This window comes from Ornithodoros turicata, unplaced genomic scaffold (genome assembly GCF_037126465.1).
Source record: "Ornithodoros turicata isolate Travis unplaced genomic scaffold, ASM3712646v1 ctg00000969.1, whole genome shotgun sequence".
Classification (NCBI taxonomy): Eukaryota; Metazoa; Arthropoda; class Arachnida; order Ixodida; family Argasidae; genus Ornithodoros; species Ornithodoros turicata.
This window is the reverse complement of record NW_026999432.1, coordinates 1924-17786: the sequence shown is the minus strand read 5'-3', so window position 1 is coordinate 17786 and position 15863 is coordinate 1924. Positions and strand designations below refer to the sequence as shown.

Below are 15863 nucleotides of genomic sequence, written 5' to 3'. Positions count from 1 at the left end.
ATTGGACTCACAAAATTTTATTCCTTGCGCCCAAAATGGGTAAAAATACAGCCCCAGCATGAAGTGTGTGTGTGTGTATATACTGCGCAAATTTTCACTTGTGCATTTCTGCAGTACGGAGCAGCTGTCAGGGAATAGTTGACGCTGACATGGTGAAGCGCTTTTACCTCTGCAACGATCCCACAGAACAGTGCTACTTGCAGCAGTGCCAAAATTGCCCACGTGAGGAAGGAATAACTCTGGAAAAGCTTAGATTTGATGAAGACGAGGATATCCGAGTGGCGACGTGGGAGGGTGGACAGCTGGTAAAAAAGGAATTGGACGCTACAGAATTTCTCAACGAAGTGCGAAAGTGGACCGCGGCCAATATCAGTCATGGTTACATCAGGGGCATTCAGAGCACACTCATTCACGATTGCAAAACATCTGTCCCCGACGTGACGTACATCCTGCATTACGACTTCGCCGAAAACTGGACTGTCGTTCTGCCAGATGAGGTCCAGTCCTACCACAGGAGCAAGCAACAGCTGTCTAATTTCACGTGTGTTGCGAAAACACAGCATCAGACAGAAAGCTTTGCTGCGGTAAGCCAAGACTTCTCTCACGACTCTGCGCACGCTTTGTTCGCAAGGAAAGCTGTAGAGGACTGGCTGGACGAAAATCTGCCAATTCCTAAAAATGTCGTGTACATTTCGGATGGTGCAGCAAGTCATTTTAAGAACCGCTTTATGTTGTCTGAGCTAGGGAAGACGGATTTTCATGAAGCGAGATGGATGTTTACTGCCACCGGTCACGGAAAAAGTGCATGTGACGGCGTAGGCGGGATTGTCGAGCATTACGCAACACTTCACAATTTGAGGTGTCCTGCACGGGAAGCGATCTTGACGCCACGTGACCTAATCCACTCTCTCTCATCCAAGCTAAAGGGGGTGCACTTACTGCATTTGCCCTCTGAACTCATTTCAGAATTTCGCACATCCAAGAAGGAAGAATGGGTGTCTGTGAAAAGTTTTCCTGGGATACAATCATCGCACGTATGGCTGAGCAAAACCGTCAATGGGACACGTGAACTGTACATTGCCAGGACATGAAAGAGCAAGCTTAAGTACGTGTCTCTGTAACCCTGTGGAACATATCGGCTGCAAGTAATGTTACTCGGAATAAACTGGTTGATATCAGTAAAGGCTATTTTTATTCACAAGTCACAAGTCTCCAGAATTACAGCTAGCACTACCCACAGTTATCAATCGACTTTATGAGAATAAAACAAGCTTTCTTTCTTTTTTTGTTTTGTTCTTGTTTGTTCTTTCCAATCAAGATTAGCGGAATTCGTGAGAATTGCGTAAGGCGCACCGTAACGCCATCAATATTGTTTAACTCTGAGACATTTTGAATAGATGGCACAAAACATAAACAGGGCATACTAATTCGACTGAAAAAAAATTGGTACCGTCCTTGACACGCCCAGATGGGAGTCGTAGTGTGTGGGCCAAAGCCACTGTGGCAACAATAAAGCAAAGCCTGGGAGTATCGTTCTCCCGCCACCCACAAATCTAATACAGTGTTCTTATATTCATGTTAGGACCCCTCCTTTATCTCAGCCCTCGTGGAAGTAATAAAATGAGGTATCCGAACAGGAAGCGAACTTGTAATCCTTTCATTCGGCTTGAAGGACTAGGCTGCAAGGCAAACAAGTCGAAGGGACGTCAATGTAAACGAGCGCGCGGCCGGTCTTTTGAGACAAAATTTGATTATTGGCGGTTAATGACGACACATTTGTCTAGCACTGAAAGAAATTTGGTCGAAATTAAAGCTGGTGTTTTTGGTAACCGAGGGTCTAAACTTGTTGAATTTTCAGTGAGTGTCTTCTACAACAGCGCCTGTACGACAAGAACTATTTAATCCACAAAAGTGAGACCTGCACCAATCGAAAGAGCTTGCCTTGCCGAGTACGATGATGTAAATTTCATTTCTCAATTCGTAAATCTGCCTAAGAAATAGAGCGACGAATTCAAACAAGTGTTGCACTTTTTGCAAAGTTTGCGATTTTTTTAAAAATTACCGGTGGCATCCGGTTCGTAGGCGTAGAGTACCGGGTGCTGTGCATTCCACGACGGAGACTCTGTCGGATACCTTAAAAAAGTCCGGAGCTACGACGCTTTGAACAGGGCAAAAAACGCCGCGACGCAAAAACGGGGAGCGCACATTGTCAGCTTTAGCGATTTTTCAAATCGTAACCAAACAGCATACGGACTTAATTTTTGCGTGATTTTTCTACACAGACATTGGGCTACAATATATATTTTTTCTGGACAAGTCGAAGGTGTGACCCGGACCAACCTGTCTGCCCCGACGTGAAATCGCCCGGTAGAGGTCTATTAGAACGCTTTGCATCTTACTCCCTGTGGGCGCACAATGGTTCAACTTCATTTCAATGGCAGCGGTTCTTACTTCTTGAATAGAATACTGTCATTGATTGCATATCACGTTTTATTGCATAAGATGCCACGAAAGAACCGGAGAAAAAGCAAGAAAATATGTGGATGTGAGTGAAAAGCGAGTTAAAAGTAACTTTGAACTTAACTGAAGTTACTTTGGCAAAGTTACCTGAAAAAAGAACGAGTTCCTCTGGAAGTTACCACGGTGCAAAAGTACCGAGTTAAGTTACAAGTTACCAAAAAAAGGAACTTAGTTACAGTGACGAGTTACTTGTGACGAGTTACCTCGAACTCTGCTTTATATACACATTGCTTCCAAAAAACGACGTTATCAGCGACTGCTTTCATGCCATTGGGTTCTTCACCCCCGCTGCACTCAACCTTGTTCCGTAACAAACGGAGGAGTTCCCTTGTTTCAGTGAAAGTTGGGACATCCCGAGGCTCTTTGTGTGCTTCTCCCTCTTCGACGTTGTCTGTCCCACACAAAGCACGGTCCGACGCCATTTCGATTATTTCACTGTTCGTCATTTCCCCACATACCGGGACATCCTTCTCGTACAGCGCATACTGCTAGAAGACCATATCCACGTCGGCGTCACAGCACCCATCACTGGTGAGTTGGAGTACTTCCCGGCAGAGCTCATCACAGTCAGTGAACTGGTCGGCATCAGTTTGTGGGAAACTTGATGTCCGGGAGAATCCTGCATGAGCGAAGCAGTTTGCTATTGAGGACGGACGCACATTCATCCAGGCGTCGTCAATGAGGTAAATGGCACCCAGAAGGTCGGTGTCGTACCCCTTGCCATTGTCATACTACAGGGTTAACGATGAAAGATGAATGTCACTGAAAAGGTTGGCCAGCTGTAGGACTCGAACCCACATCTTCTGGATTACCAGTCCAGGGCTCTACCAATTGACCTAAGCTAACACGCCTTCTCAGCTACTTCCAAGGGTGTGTCATCTGAAGGGACAAACCAGTCACTCTCTCTCACTCATCCTCCTTTCACTCTTACATTTTTGCACACTCATAAACACATTCACACGACAGGAAACGACGCAAGCGGCAATTGTTGAACAAGAGAGAACTGATGTTCTGAGGCTGGAACAACATAGAAGGGACAATCACATACAAGTTGATTGTCCCTTCTATGTTGTTCCAACCTCAGAACATCAGTTCTCTCTTGTTCACTCTACAGGGTTACTCTAGCAAACGTTACATATTTTGATTGCATCGTAAAAATAGAACAACACTAAACTTTGCAGACTCGTAGCCATTTGTCTGAAGTTCTGTTTGAATTTTTTGTGAGCATTATGGTCCTGTAGAAGAAAAATTAAAAATCGAGCAAAATTTCACTCTATGCATTTTCTATGGCCTGTAGCAGCACTAGTGCCATCGGATGATGGCAGCTCAGTTTGAACGTGAGCGCGCAGAGCGCGATTAAACTAGTTGTTCTCCGCCAGTCACCGGGTACGGTTGTCAGTCCTTTCCTGCGCCACATTTGGTGACCCGAACGTGATTTGAACACGCAACCTTCTGATTGCAGCCAGCAGCTGCTTCACGCAACACGCAACCAGCAGCTGCTTCAGGCCCATCTCACTCAAAAGCTGATGTTTTCTGCTGTGTGCGCTTCATTTTCATTTCACCACACACAGGTTGCACCAGCATACAGAACAAGACTCGAACATGAGGATTGGTGCATAATGTCAGAATCGGCTTGTCACATCGTTGTAGGCAGTGCTACCTGTGTGAAGTGATGTGAACGTGAAGCGGACACAAGAAAAAATGGCGGTGTTTGTGTGGGATATGTACCTCCTTGTACCTCGATTTATGAACGATTTTTTGAGAAGCGAAGGGTGTTCATAAATTGAGGGTTGACTGTAAATGGTATGTCCCCTGTAGCAAAGCTGCACGGGACAGGAACTGTCTTCCTTCCAAAGTCAAAGTGGACCTCCGTGCAGCGACTATAAAACCCATTCATGCTGCGTGTGGTTGATTGAGGCTTTCCAAGAAATATCTGTGTGTGACGCCACTGTTCATTCAGGTTTTGTGCAAGAACGTAGCACAAATGTGAAACTCGAGGAATATGTATCCTCTGTGCATTTTCTCGCTCATTGACAATCTAACTGACAGAGAGTATCTGGTCAATGCATCAAAGCAATGCGTCAATCTATCAAGGCACCATGTCTGTGTATTCGCAAATACAGTACAATTTTTACAATACAGTACTGTACAATTTTTTGCAATGTCTCAGCTGTCACGAAATTCGCAGAAATGAATACGTCTCAACTAAAAACATGTTTGTAGTATATCAATACTTAATTACAGCAGGAAATAACTTGGAAGTGACTCATCCCTTTCCCTAAGGATCTTGAAGTTCCTTTTCAGAACTTGCGACTTTGCTAGTAACTTAGTTATATAGTATTTAGCTCAATGACATAATTCGTATCTGGTTCCATTTTGGGTCTAAGTCCTCCATACACGTAACCCCGTGCCAATAAGTTCAGGACGTGGAGATTGAAAGTGATATAATCAAACCACTAATGAGTATCTGCTCAGAAGTCCTGATACTAGGGAAGGGCTAAGGACAGATGAGATTAAGGTAAACAAAATATTACGACCATTATCCCCACCCCTTTTTATACTGTACATATCGCAACTAGGGTTGCCAGCTCTCACAGTGAAAAATACCAGCTGAGAGAGAGAGAGGAGGTGCAAGTAAAAGAAAGTGGGGGAGGAGTAGAGGAGCAAAGAGAGTGAGTGAGTGCTCGCTCAAGATTATACGAGGAAACATATGTTGCTGCATGCGGCTGGATTACTGGTGGCAACAACGCTACATTGGATTGGATTGAAACAACCGCATTGCATTCAGCACTCACTTTGAAAAACACATCTGCGCAGACAAGCCTTCTCTGCAGGCGGAGAACTCAGGATGTTCATATACGACCTAGAGTTCTAACTGTCTTGACACAACCACCAACAGCTATGCACACCCACTGCTACTGTCCTTCCAAACACAAGAAGATAATGAATAGGGATGTTCCCAATGAATCCGCAAATCTTTGAATCCTTTGCAGGGATTTAAGATTTGAGAATCCGAATCCCAGTGCTCAAAATAGTGAATCGAATGTTTCGAATCCACCAATCATGTTTGTTTGTTTGTAAAATTGGTGCCTCTGGAGTCCGGCTGATTGGTCGTCATGTGTTTTCTTGTTTGATTGTTTGCATTATTCTGGACTGAAAGGGTTCATGCAGAAACTCTTACATTATAATTTCTAAGAGTAACATGGTTTTGCTTTTGATTGTTTCTTAGTTTTCTGGAAGCAATTCAAATTCGAGAATGATGTATGTATTTCCTAGTCGGTGAACAAGATGTTAAATAAATTACACTTAATTAGAAGTATATGGTATATTTTGTCCTGAAAGTGATCCATTATCTAGTTTGTTTTTCATTAAACAAATATGTCATATTCTGCTTCAAAACACTTTTCAGTACTGTATATGTAAGTGCTTTTCTACGGCTTTTAAACTCTTTTTTAAGGAAGGATTCCAAAGATTTGTAGGTTCGCCAAACCTTCCTTAGATTTGGATTCGGAAAATTATGGATTCGTCCCCTCACTAATAAGGAAGAACTAAGAAAATGAGAAAAATTCCAGTGGATTGTTGTGCACTATTTCGAGAAGCCTGTCAGGAGGAGAAAAACTGGAACACAGACACGAGTTGACTGACTGGTGTGAGTAAAGAATAGACCATCGGTTGGTCCATGGCCTAATTCCTTATCTGGTGACTGCGGTTATGCCCCAGATTCTGTAGTGGAATGTTGAAGAGAAAATCTGAGCCACAAATACCAGCAAAAGGCTGCCAGTGTCACCTTTCTACCGGCAGAACGAGCAAACAAGTGGCCAAGCCAGTGAAATACTGGCCAGGTGGAGCAGCCTGGCTCATTTACTCATGTCCTACGCATTGTCCTTATAGCTCTAGTTTCTTCATATACAGTAGACCCTCGTTATAACGAAGCGTCAGAACTGGAAGAAAATCAATATAAGTGGTATTTCGATAAAAAGTGGGAGCACAATAAATATGGTGTAATTTGACCAAAACTGTGTGGGAGCGCGTTTGAACAAGTAATTTCAAGAAGACAACGAGAAATGCAGTCTTACAAACCTCTATTGTGTCGAGAAAAAGCTCGTAATCACAGACTGCAGCAAGAGCGTGTTTTCCAGTTTCATGAGGACCTGCATAAAAGTGTAATCACCTCCACCGCATCAGACTTTGTCGCACAAAAGACTAAGTATGTTACAGGTCTGCGCCTTCGACAGAATTTCTCGTGGTACGTCCTCCAAGTCTTCGGTTTCACTTTTTGCACACAACACAACTTCGAAGATTTGCCCATCTGTGGTGGCACCAACAGCGGGCTCGTCCGCATCCACAAGCATGAAAGAATCGAAGTCGTCGTCAGCTTCCTGTTCAACGAGTTTGTGAACCCTCCTGTACAGGTCTGAGTCGGTGCAATGCTCAGGCTCTGTTTGGGCATTCCAAAAGTGTGGCCTCCACATCAGGGGGTTTCGAATCACAGACGTGCATCCTCTGGCTTGACAAACTTTTCTCGAAGCCGTCCAGTATATTGTGCTTCTACTTCAGTATGGTTGAGAGCGTAAAGTATTGAAGTCCTTGGCAATGTCACATTTCGAATCTTCATCCTTTTCTACTTGGCGGATGAGGGCGACTTTCTGCTCCAAAGTCAAACTTGCTTACAGATATGTCATGTAGCAAGCACTTTTGGGATTGACATGAGGAACCCTCCAAAACATGTGCTGACTGGTTGACCAACATAGCTTGACGTTGATACCGCAAAAGCAAACTACCCCGTAAATTAAATATTAAAATTTAAATATAACTCTCAAAATGAAATATACATGCAAATAACTTTGCAAGCGACTAAATGAGTGACTCACAAAAATTAATACTACATGGCAAATAAAAATATGTGTGCAGTACGCATGCATAATCACTTCAGACCTTGGTGTCATCACAGTTGGGAGGGGGACGTTGCGACATGCCCAGAATGCGTTTGACATCAGGGACAATTCAAATGTTTCTCGGTGTCCAGAAAATGATGATGGTGACAGACTGAGTTTCAGCGATGAATGATCCCAAATGCTTTGCCTAGAGCACTTCAACTAACAACATGATTAGTCTCAGAATGAGAATAGGCCTATGACTGGAAAAGCAAAACAGAAAACGAAAAGAAATCCGTGAAGTTTGTACGAAACTGCCAAGCATGTCATTTTTGCAGTTGAGCTATACAGATAGGTGGGCATCCTTTTGTAGAGGCTATATGACTACAAAATTATTAATGACATAAAATTTTACATTAGGGAATTTTAGCAAAATCAGAATGGGAGACAATCCTCGAATCCTGAAATGTGTACGTGCCGTGAAATATCCAACGCCAAATTTGTCAATGCAAAATTTGGCTATGAAACCAAAACAACGTGCATCAGGAGCACATCACCTTCACCAATGGGGGCTCGTCTGGGTTGCACAGCGGCCAGCTGGCCAGTGACAGCTGTCCACTCTGGCTAGCAGACGAGCACCTATTCACCTCTGGCCAGCAGACCTCACATTAAGATTATCAGACAGCCATGTGAAATATACAAGCTGATGTATATTTAACTAGCTCATAAAGACGGGGTAAAGTCCTCATAAATGTTCAGATAAACAGCAATCATGTTCTGCCTCTGGTTTCCGCGGCTGGTTGTCCAACGTTAGGGAATACACATAACAGTAGCCATGTGACAAGTCTTCATACGCATGCATGCCACAGCGTGCATAATGGGCCTCTTTCAAAAATACCTCCTGCGCATGCTCATTTGTTATCGCCATCTTGCGGCGGAGCGCAGAAACAACTTGGAGGGCAAGTCTGGTGCAGCAGACGACCAAGTGATATGTGTGGCGGCGGATTCAAGCAGACGTGCAGAAGCGAAACTAAACCACGTGTTCACTCTATCGTCGTGTTTTTTTTTTGTTGACGTTACTGAATGCCGTAGTTTGTATGCTACTGTTACTAGCATAAGGCACAGAAGAGCATATCATGCCGTCAACGTGCGCAATGCCCGGCTGCAAGTCACGGGGAGTAAAAGGTTTTTTCCGTTTCCCGTCGGAAAAACGTGAAACACAGAGGAGGCAAGCCTGGATTACTGCTGTTAAGCGTGTTGACGAACATGGCAAGCCGTGGATTCCAACTCCGTATTCACGAATATGTCATCGACATTTCGCAACAGGTACGTGAGAAATACGGCGGCACGATAGCCGGAAACGAAATAACCAAAAACGTGTATTTATGGCGTTGGTGCTATTGCAGTCAGAAAAAGTCCGAAGTCTGTAATGAACCTTTGTTTGTTATGCATTAGGAAGGCCAAGCCGTTCACCAAAACATGTTGACTACGTGCCATGTGCTGCTGACAAAAATGATGAAAACGCGTGCCAGCGGAGGACTGATGCCCTTCAGAGGCTTGAGCGATCGCAAAGACGGTTTCAACAAAAGAAAAACGAGCGTATGTGCTTTGCTCTATGTCACATCACATTTGTGTATGGGAAGTAAAACTAACAATCAAACGCAGATATCATAGGTAGTACACCCGTGATGCAGCCCACATATCTGGCACAGATAGGTCAATGACCGAATTTGCTTCCTCCCACCTCTAACAGATTGTGCTCGTAGCTCCTTCCCTCAGAGTACTGGACAAGGGTCTGCAGCCCACAGCAGCAGCGACAAGTCTGGTATGTACTGTGAAAGCAAAGCTGAGCAATTACTGCGGACTATCATTTTGGCACATTTTACTACAGGCAGAGCACATGTGTACTTTTCATCCCTCATATTTGTACCAGGTTCTGAAAGCCCTGTCTGTGATGAAGGCAGCACAAGTTCAGCAATCCAGAGCACCAGTGAAGACGGTAAGAGTATCACATTTGTTACTAATTTTGACAGATACCTGCAGCGGTCATAAGACAACACCACTCTACATAGTAGTGTTGTGTACTCCAGAGTGTTCGTTAAGCTGCTATGTTACACACCCTTTTAATAGATGGGTACTAGTTTTCATCTACGTATCCTAACCAACCACAACTGCACGGATCAGCATGAGAGGACCGTGTTGTAGAGATGTTGTAACCTGCTTTAGAACATGTTGGTACTTTCTTAAATATTTCTACATTTCTTAAAACACTCGAACAGAAAGACTGGCTATTTTTCTTCATTAACGTACTTTACTGATAGCTGACTATACATGACTGGTATGCGTCACTGCATTCATCACCCATCAAAACTGCCGAATAAATATGCTCATGTCTTTTTGCCTACCCTTGCTTTCTGACAGTAACTAAAGCCATTCTTCCTCCCCATCTCACATAGGACACACACACTTGGAACTGATGGCAGCTGAGTCACTGATCCTGCTACAACAAGACAAATTAACGACAAAGTTTGGAACCAAGACCTCCTGTGAGACAATAACAATGGGTACAGAGAACCAACTCCTCAAGATGCGGATTCAAGCACTGGAAGAAGAAAACCGCAACCTGTCTTCACGCATACTGAGCTTGCGGAGTATTCCGGACAGCAAGTTCAAGTATTACACCGGTTTTAAGAGTAAACAACTTTTCAATGTAATTTTTAAGCATGTTGAAGAGAATGCAAGGCGAATGAACTACTGGCAGATGGGGCCCAGAAATAACGATGGAGCTAGGGGACGACCAAGAGCTGTCAGCCTTGACGATGAATTTTTAATGGTACTCGTAAGACTCAGGACTGGAATGCCAAGCCAGGAAATCACAAGAAATTTTGGTATATCTGAAGCCACATTTAGTAGAATATTTACTACGTGGGTCAAATTCCTTGATCAAGAGCTGAGCGCTCAAACACACTTCCCCTCACCTAATGCTATAAAGCAGAATCTCCCCAAATCTTTTTCGTGTTTTCAGGACACAAGAGTAGTTATCGACTGCACAGAGATCAAAATACAAAGGCCGTCAAGGCTCACTGCTCAACGACAAACTTTTTCTAATTACAAGCATTACAATACTTTCAAAGTGCTCGTAGGGGCGACACCAGACGGATATTTGTGTTTCGTTTCAAACCTGTGGGGAGGGCATGTGAGTGACGGTTTTATAGTCAAGGAAAGTGGTCTCCTGGACCACTTGAGGCCAGGAGATGGCATCATGGCTGACAAGGGCTTCAAACTAGAATCTTTTCTGCCGCCTGGGATCAAGCTGTATGTACCACCATTTCGGAAAGGTATGCAGATGCCTCCTGCTGATGTTGAGAATACTCGCAAAATAGCGAGTGCGAGGATCCACATTGAACGGCTTATTAGGCGCATAAAAGAATTCCACATATTTGATAGCCCTATCCCAATCAATATGATGGATATAGCTGGCCACATCTTCAGGGTGTGTGCTTTTCTAAGTAACTTCCAGGACCCCCTCATAAATACTTAAATCAATGTACTGCATCTTATGCCAGCTGAATGATGTGTATGTAAAGTAGGAATAAAAGTATTCATGCATAACATTTTTATTTACTTCGGTACAACATACTACTTTTTGTGCCTGACTTGTTTGGTTTTGGCCAAGTATGGCACGTATGGAGCTTTGTCGTCAAATAACTTTCCTGTTGCCCTGAGACGACCGGTTAGCACTTCCGGTATCACGGCATGTTTGTAGAAGTGCAACAACGCAAGCAACAGGTTGTCCCAGTATACTTTGTCAAAGTAAATGCGCTCAACAGAAACAGAATTTTGCAGTGAGCCGTTGTTGGTCCACACAACAAAATCACACCATTTGTAGCCAGTTATCGCCATTTGCCCCTGCACCTGGGCGTAATACTGATGCCCTCGTTTGAGACGAAGAGCCCCATTTTCTTCTTCACAGCAAAAGCCCTTTGTAGTGCATGCTTCTAGTGGGGTTCTACCCTGCTGTGAAAAGGGGCACTTTACCTCTAAAATACCCACGTCAGCCCCTTCCTTTACAATTCTGTCTGGTGATGCTGCAAGAAATGCATATACAGGGTGGATATGTAACCCACTTTCATACGCAACTATTTGCCTGTCATAGTACGACATTAATGACAGGTACGCATTTACAGCATCAGGTTCACGGTTTCTACCGTACCGCAGAGCCTCGCATTGCACTTGCTTTTTGGGGTAAAGGATATCCTTCACAAGCCCTTCTGGCTTTTTACATTTCATGACACGTCCGAATAGTGAAGATGTTAAACGTCCTTGTCTTTCCCGGTGCCATGTGTGGTTTGATGCCTGTCCCACTGTTGCTTGACATATGCTTTCCCTTTCTTCACTTGATAAAGGTTGGATACCTGGAGAAGGTAGGAATATGTGTTATTAATTTTATTAGTACTGGAGGCAAATGTAGTACTGACAAACTGGAACTTCAACATGTTTTTACGCAGTGGGAAAACAAAACGTTTGTCCTTTTTGTTTTTGCGATAGGTAAGCGTGCAAGACAGTGCCTATGAGATTGCCTAGCCAACTATAATGCCGCCAAGTACCGATCATTGAATATCTGTATCATAACCAGATAATTTGAAAACTGTTACATGAAAAAGAGAGAAAAAAAAGCACGATTTGAGGGCAGAATTGCAGCAAACTTGCACCAAATAATGAGTGAAGAATCCCAGAGGTATCCTGACATTTGGGAAGCAATGTATAGTTAGAGACAACAAGGAACGTAACTTCTCCCATTTCCACAGAAGCTTGGACCTCCCTTTGTTTTACGAAAAAGGAGAGCACACATCTCTATCGGAAACTATCAGAAGACAGCCGTAACCTTATGTACTTTATCCGATTAATATCTGGCTCATACCTTCAAAGTAGCGTTCAATAACTGCTATCCAGTCACCATGCATGAAGTCTTCGGATGTAGGAAGAAGTGGAGCGGGTTGAACTTGAACATCAGTTTCATCTTCTTCCATGTCCCTATTATACCGGAGCCAAATGCATTCTGGGTGCACTTTCTCCAAAGCAGCCACCAGACTGCAATGATCACCAGGCAGCAGGTGCCCCGCAGGAGAGTAACTGCTCCTTGCAGCTGAGACACGCACTGAATCTCGTTTGAATTTGATCTTATCAATTGGGGTGGGAGGGTCCGGCTTCTTTGCTGCCATGACGAATAAGAACGTGAGGACCGGATCAAATTACAGCTTGTGACACATTAAACACACTAAATTATTTTCTAAATCAAAGCATATACAGTAGTGAGAAAGCAGTACTTTATATATCACCACCTGTCAACTGCCATCTATATGTTTTGTTAACTAATTTGAGGCATTATTGCAGTCATATTAACTAAACATATAGCACGTGTTGTGATTAATTTGCTTACTTAGCTGCACAACCGTGTACATTTTAAAACAAACACTTTCTTACCTGCTGGTGGCACAACCCATGTACATGTTACATCAGTACAAGAAGGCTCTATTGTAGGGGCAGTTTCTTCAAGACTGAATAGCAAGCCTGCAACATGTTGGCAGGATCCACTCAACCTGTAAATTATCGGTAGTCCTATTAGACAAAGTACGACGTTAACAAACACAAACTACGACGTTAACAAACACAAACTACGCCTAGCGACCATGCAGACGCTTAGTAGGAGCTTTACAGATGAACGCGTGTCGCTCATGCTCAGCTCATACAGCTTGAGCATAATTTCATCACACTCATGCTCGACTCATTTGTGTGAAAGTTTGTGCACTTACCCGGCTGGGCAGTAGCAGTGTGCTCCTTCTATGTTGCCATTATCCTTTCTTACGACGGCATGGACGACATAGTAACCCGCCCGCATGGAGGGCAGGCAGACACACTTTATAACGTTGTACTCCGAGTGCTGTGACACTGGGTGAACGTAAATGTGCCTTACGTATCCCTCGTCTTTAAAGCGATGGCCTTTCTGAACCTGCCGTGCGGACGGAGCACCAGATGCCGTCAGGTACTGCATGATCCGCTCATGATTTGGAAGAGCAACTGTTCCCAAGTTGCTACACCATCCATTAACTAAGGATGCAAAACCTCCGGGGACGAAAACATCACCGGGGACTGTCATTGCAAATACAACAAACGTGTAGACAGAAATTCACTGCACGGATGGCTGCGGATACTGGCCGGCTACACGAATTCACGAAACGCCCGAACCGCGCGCGCTGCCGTATATGCCCTCCAGATTGTTTCCGTCACCCGCCACATGGCGGCAGCACCTTTTCTGAAAGAGGTGCATTGTAACGAGGAAACTTCATACAGATTTTTTATGGAGTTTTCCCAGTTATTGTGCAGGAAGTCACGCTTTATGGAGAAAAAAATGGTGATCTGTCGTTTCTGGTGACGTTTTACTGAATAGTCATGTGAATGGTTGTGTTGGTGTGTGGGGTGCTCACAGTGCCAAGTGATGTATATGTGTTCCTTGGGCTCACAAGGTTTTTGAGAACTGCTGTGATAGCACAGCACTTGGCATATCGACAGCAAATTAAAGTTTAACAATACTTCTTTGTTTGCCCTTAGAATCAGCAATTGCTGAAGTGGATTCCACTTTCATCAAGAAAGAACCGCAAGAAATTTCTCCAGTAAACAATGGAAACGACAAGGAGCTTATTACTGCGGATTTCTCAGGTGAGATATTTATGGGTCATAATCCTTTGCATCCGTTCGACTAGCAGCCAACGTTTCTCCATAGTGACACTGCATGAACAAATCAGCATATTTCTAAAATGTGGTAGTGTGGCACCTAAGCTTTGGCCATACACTGGAACCTCGATATAACAAAACTCACGGGGACTGCAATTTATTTCGTTGTATCGAATTGAAGGTCACGAATCCATACCTGCCAACTCTCCCGATTCATCCGGGAGACTCCCGCATTCGGACCGGTTTGTACGATTGTACGGCCGAGAAGCAAATCTCCCGGAAAATGCAGTTTCCCTCTCTATATCTGAAACGCCTGCTTTTTCCCTGGGCACACAGACAAAAACGTCAATCTAATACCAGCCCAATTGCCATCGGCATGCCAGAGCCTCTGTGTTACGGAGTTCAGGGGTTCTGGTCATGGTTCTAGTTCTAGCTCTTCTAGTTTCCGGGCATTTCCTCCGTGCTTTCGGGCGACAAAGATGCCTTCGCACTAGCTGTTTCGACATTGCGTACCTCGCAAAGAGAACTTGAACCTCGAAAAGCGAACAGAGACATAGCTTTGTGTCCTCACGTTCTTTTGAGAAAGTGTCATAGCCTTGTCACAGCTTGACACCCAGATAGTTTCTTGGAGAGGCCAAAGTCTGTTGCTGCAAAACTTGTGCCCGACGAGCCTGCTGGGATGAAGTGTGCTCCTGTTACATATGCAAATAAAAGCCACCCAACATCGGCTGTCTCCTACCCCCCCTCCCCACGCTTTTGAAATCTGGATGTTCCCAAGTTGGCAGGTATGCGAATCGCGATCTTCGCGAGGGCGCGCGCTGTACATGAGCGTCGATAACTCCCGCTGCGTACGATACGGAAAAGTTTTTCTTGAAATATGATAACAACTACAAATACAGCGCCAAACAGCACTTACAGTATTTTCTTCTTGCGTGAAATAGCCAGTTATTCGCGTCTGCGTCATGCCTAGAAGATGCGCTGTCACGCATTGTTTGTATGCCACCAAAGCCTCCGCAGCGTTCTCCATATTGTGTCGCGATCCCGCACACTACAGTCACTACCGCGCACCTTCAAAGCACGTCTGTGGCAGTGCGTCTTCCGTAAGGCTCTTCGTTGCTGCGACATGTTTGTCCCCGTCAAGAAAATCTGGCTGATTCTGTCACGTAGGCCACCACGCGAACGAAAGCGTTTCCCACACACGCGCGTTGGTGCCTTGTGTCTCGTGCTCTTTTCGTCCTGTACTTGGCTGCAACCCGACAGTTCAAAATCAGCACGAAAAGGAGAAACCTTCCAATGAGTCAGACTTCTTTTTGTAGGCACCAGATTCCTCCCGACCCTAATCGCGCGTGCCATCTTTCGCTGCGGGAACAGGACGCAGCTTGCGCCCTTTGTTTTCGTGACCCTGAAATCGGCTTTGTGGTCATAAACCTTTCTCGTGTTTTGTCTGTATCGAGGCGGTGGCTAAAAAATATTTTGTTGTAGCGGGAAATAAAATACATTGATCTCTATGGCCCTCTGGCGGGAAATCCAAATTATTTTGCTGTGTCGCGAATTTCGTTATATCACGTTTCGTTGTAACGAGGTTTGACTGTATTATACTTGATGTCTGCACGTGTTTTATAGGTGTCGTCTCATTTAGGATAAACATTAATCCGGAGCACAACACCACAAAGGAACATAGCACATGGTTCATCAATCCAACCTAAAATTGAGCAAAGTTAACATACTTAGGGTGTT

At 44.3% G+C, this 15863-nt stretch overlaps 1 protein-coding gene across 1 annotated transcript in view; it reads left to right on the top strand.

Annotated features, from left to right (window-relative positions):
- The window catches only part of LOC135376010 (uncharacterized), a 30528-nt gene extending 14894 nt beyond the window's left edge, over positions 1-15634 (top strand). The window contains exon 4 of the mRNA XM_064608628.1: positions 14004-15634. Within this exon, the coding sequence (XP_064464698.1) occupies positions 14004-14155 (152 nt within the window). The 3' untranslated portion in view covers positions 14156-15634. The remainder of the gene's footprint in view (positions 1-14003) is intronic.
- The last annotated feature ends 229 nt before the right edge of the window (positions 15635-15863 follow it).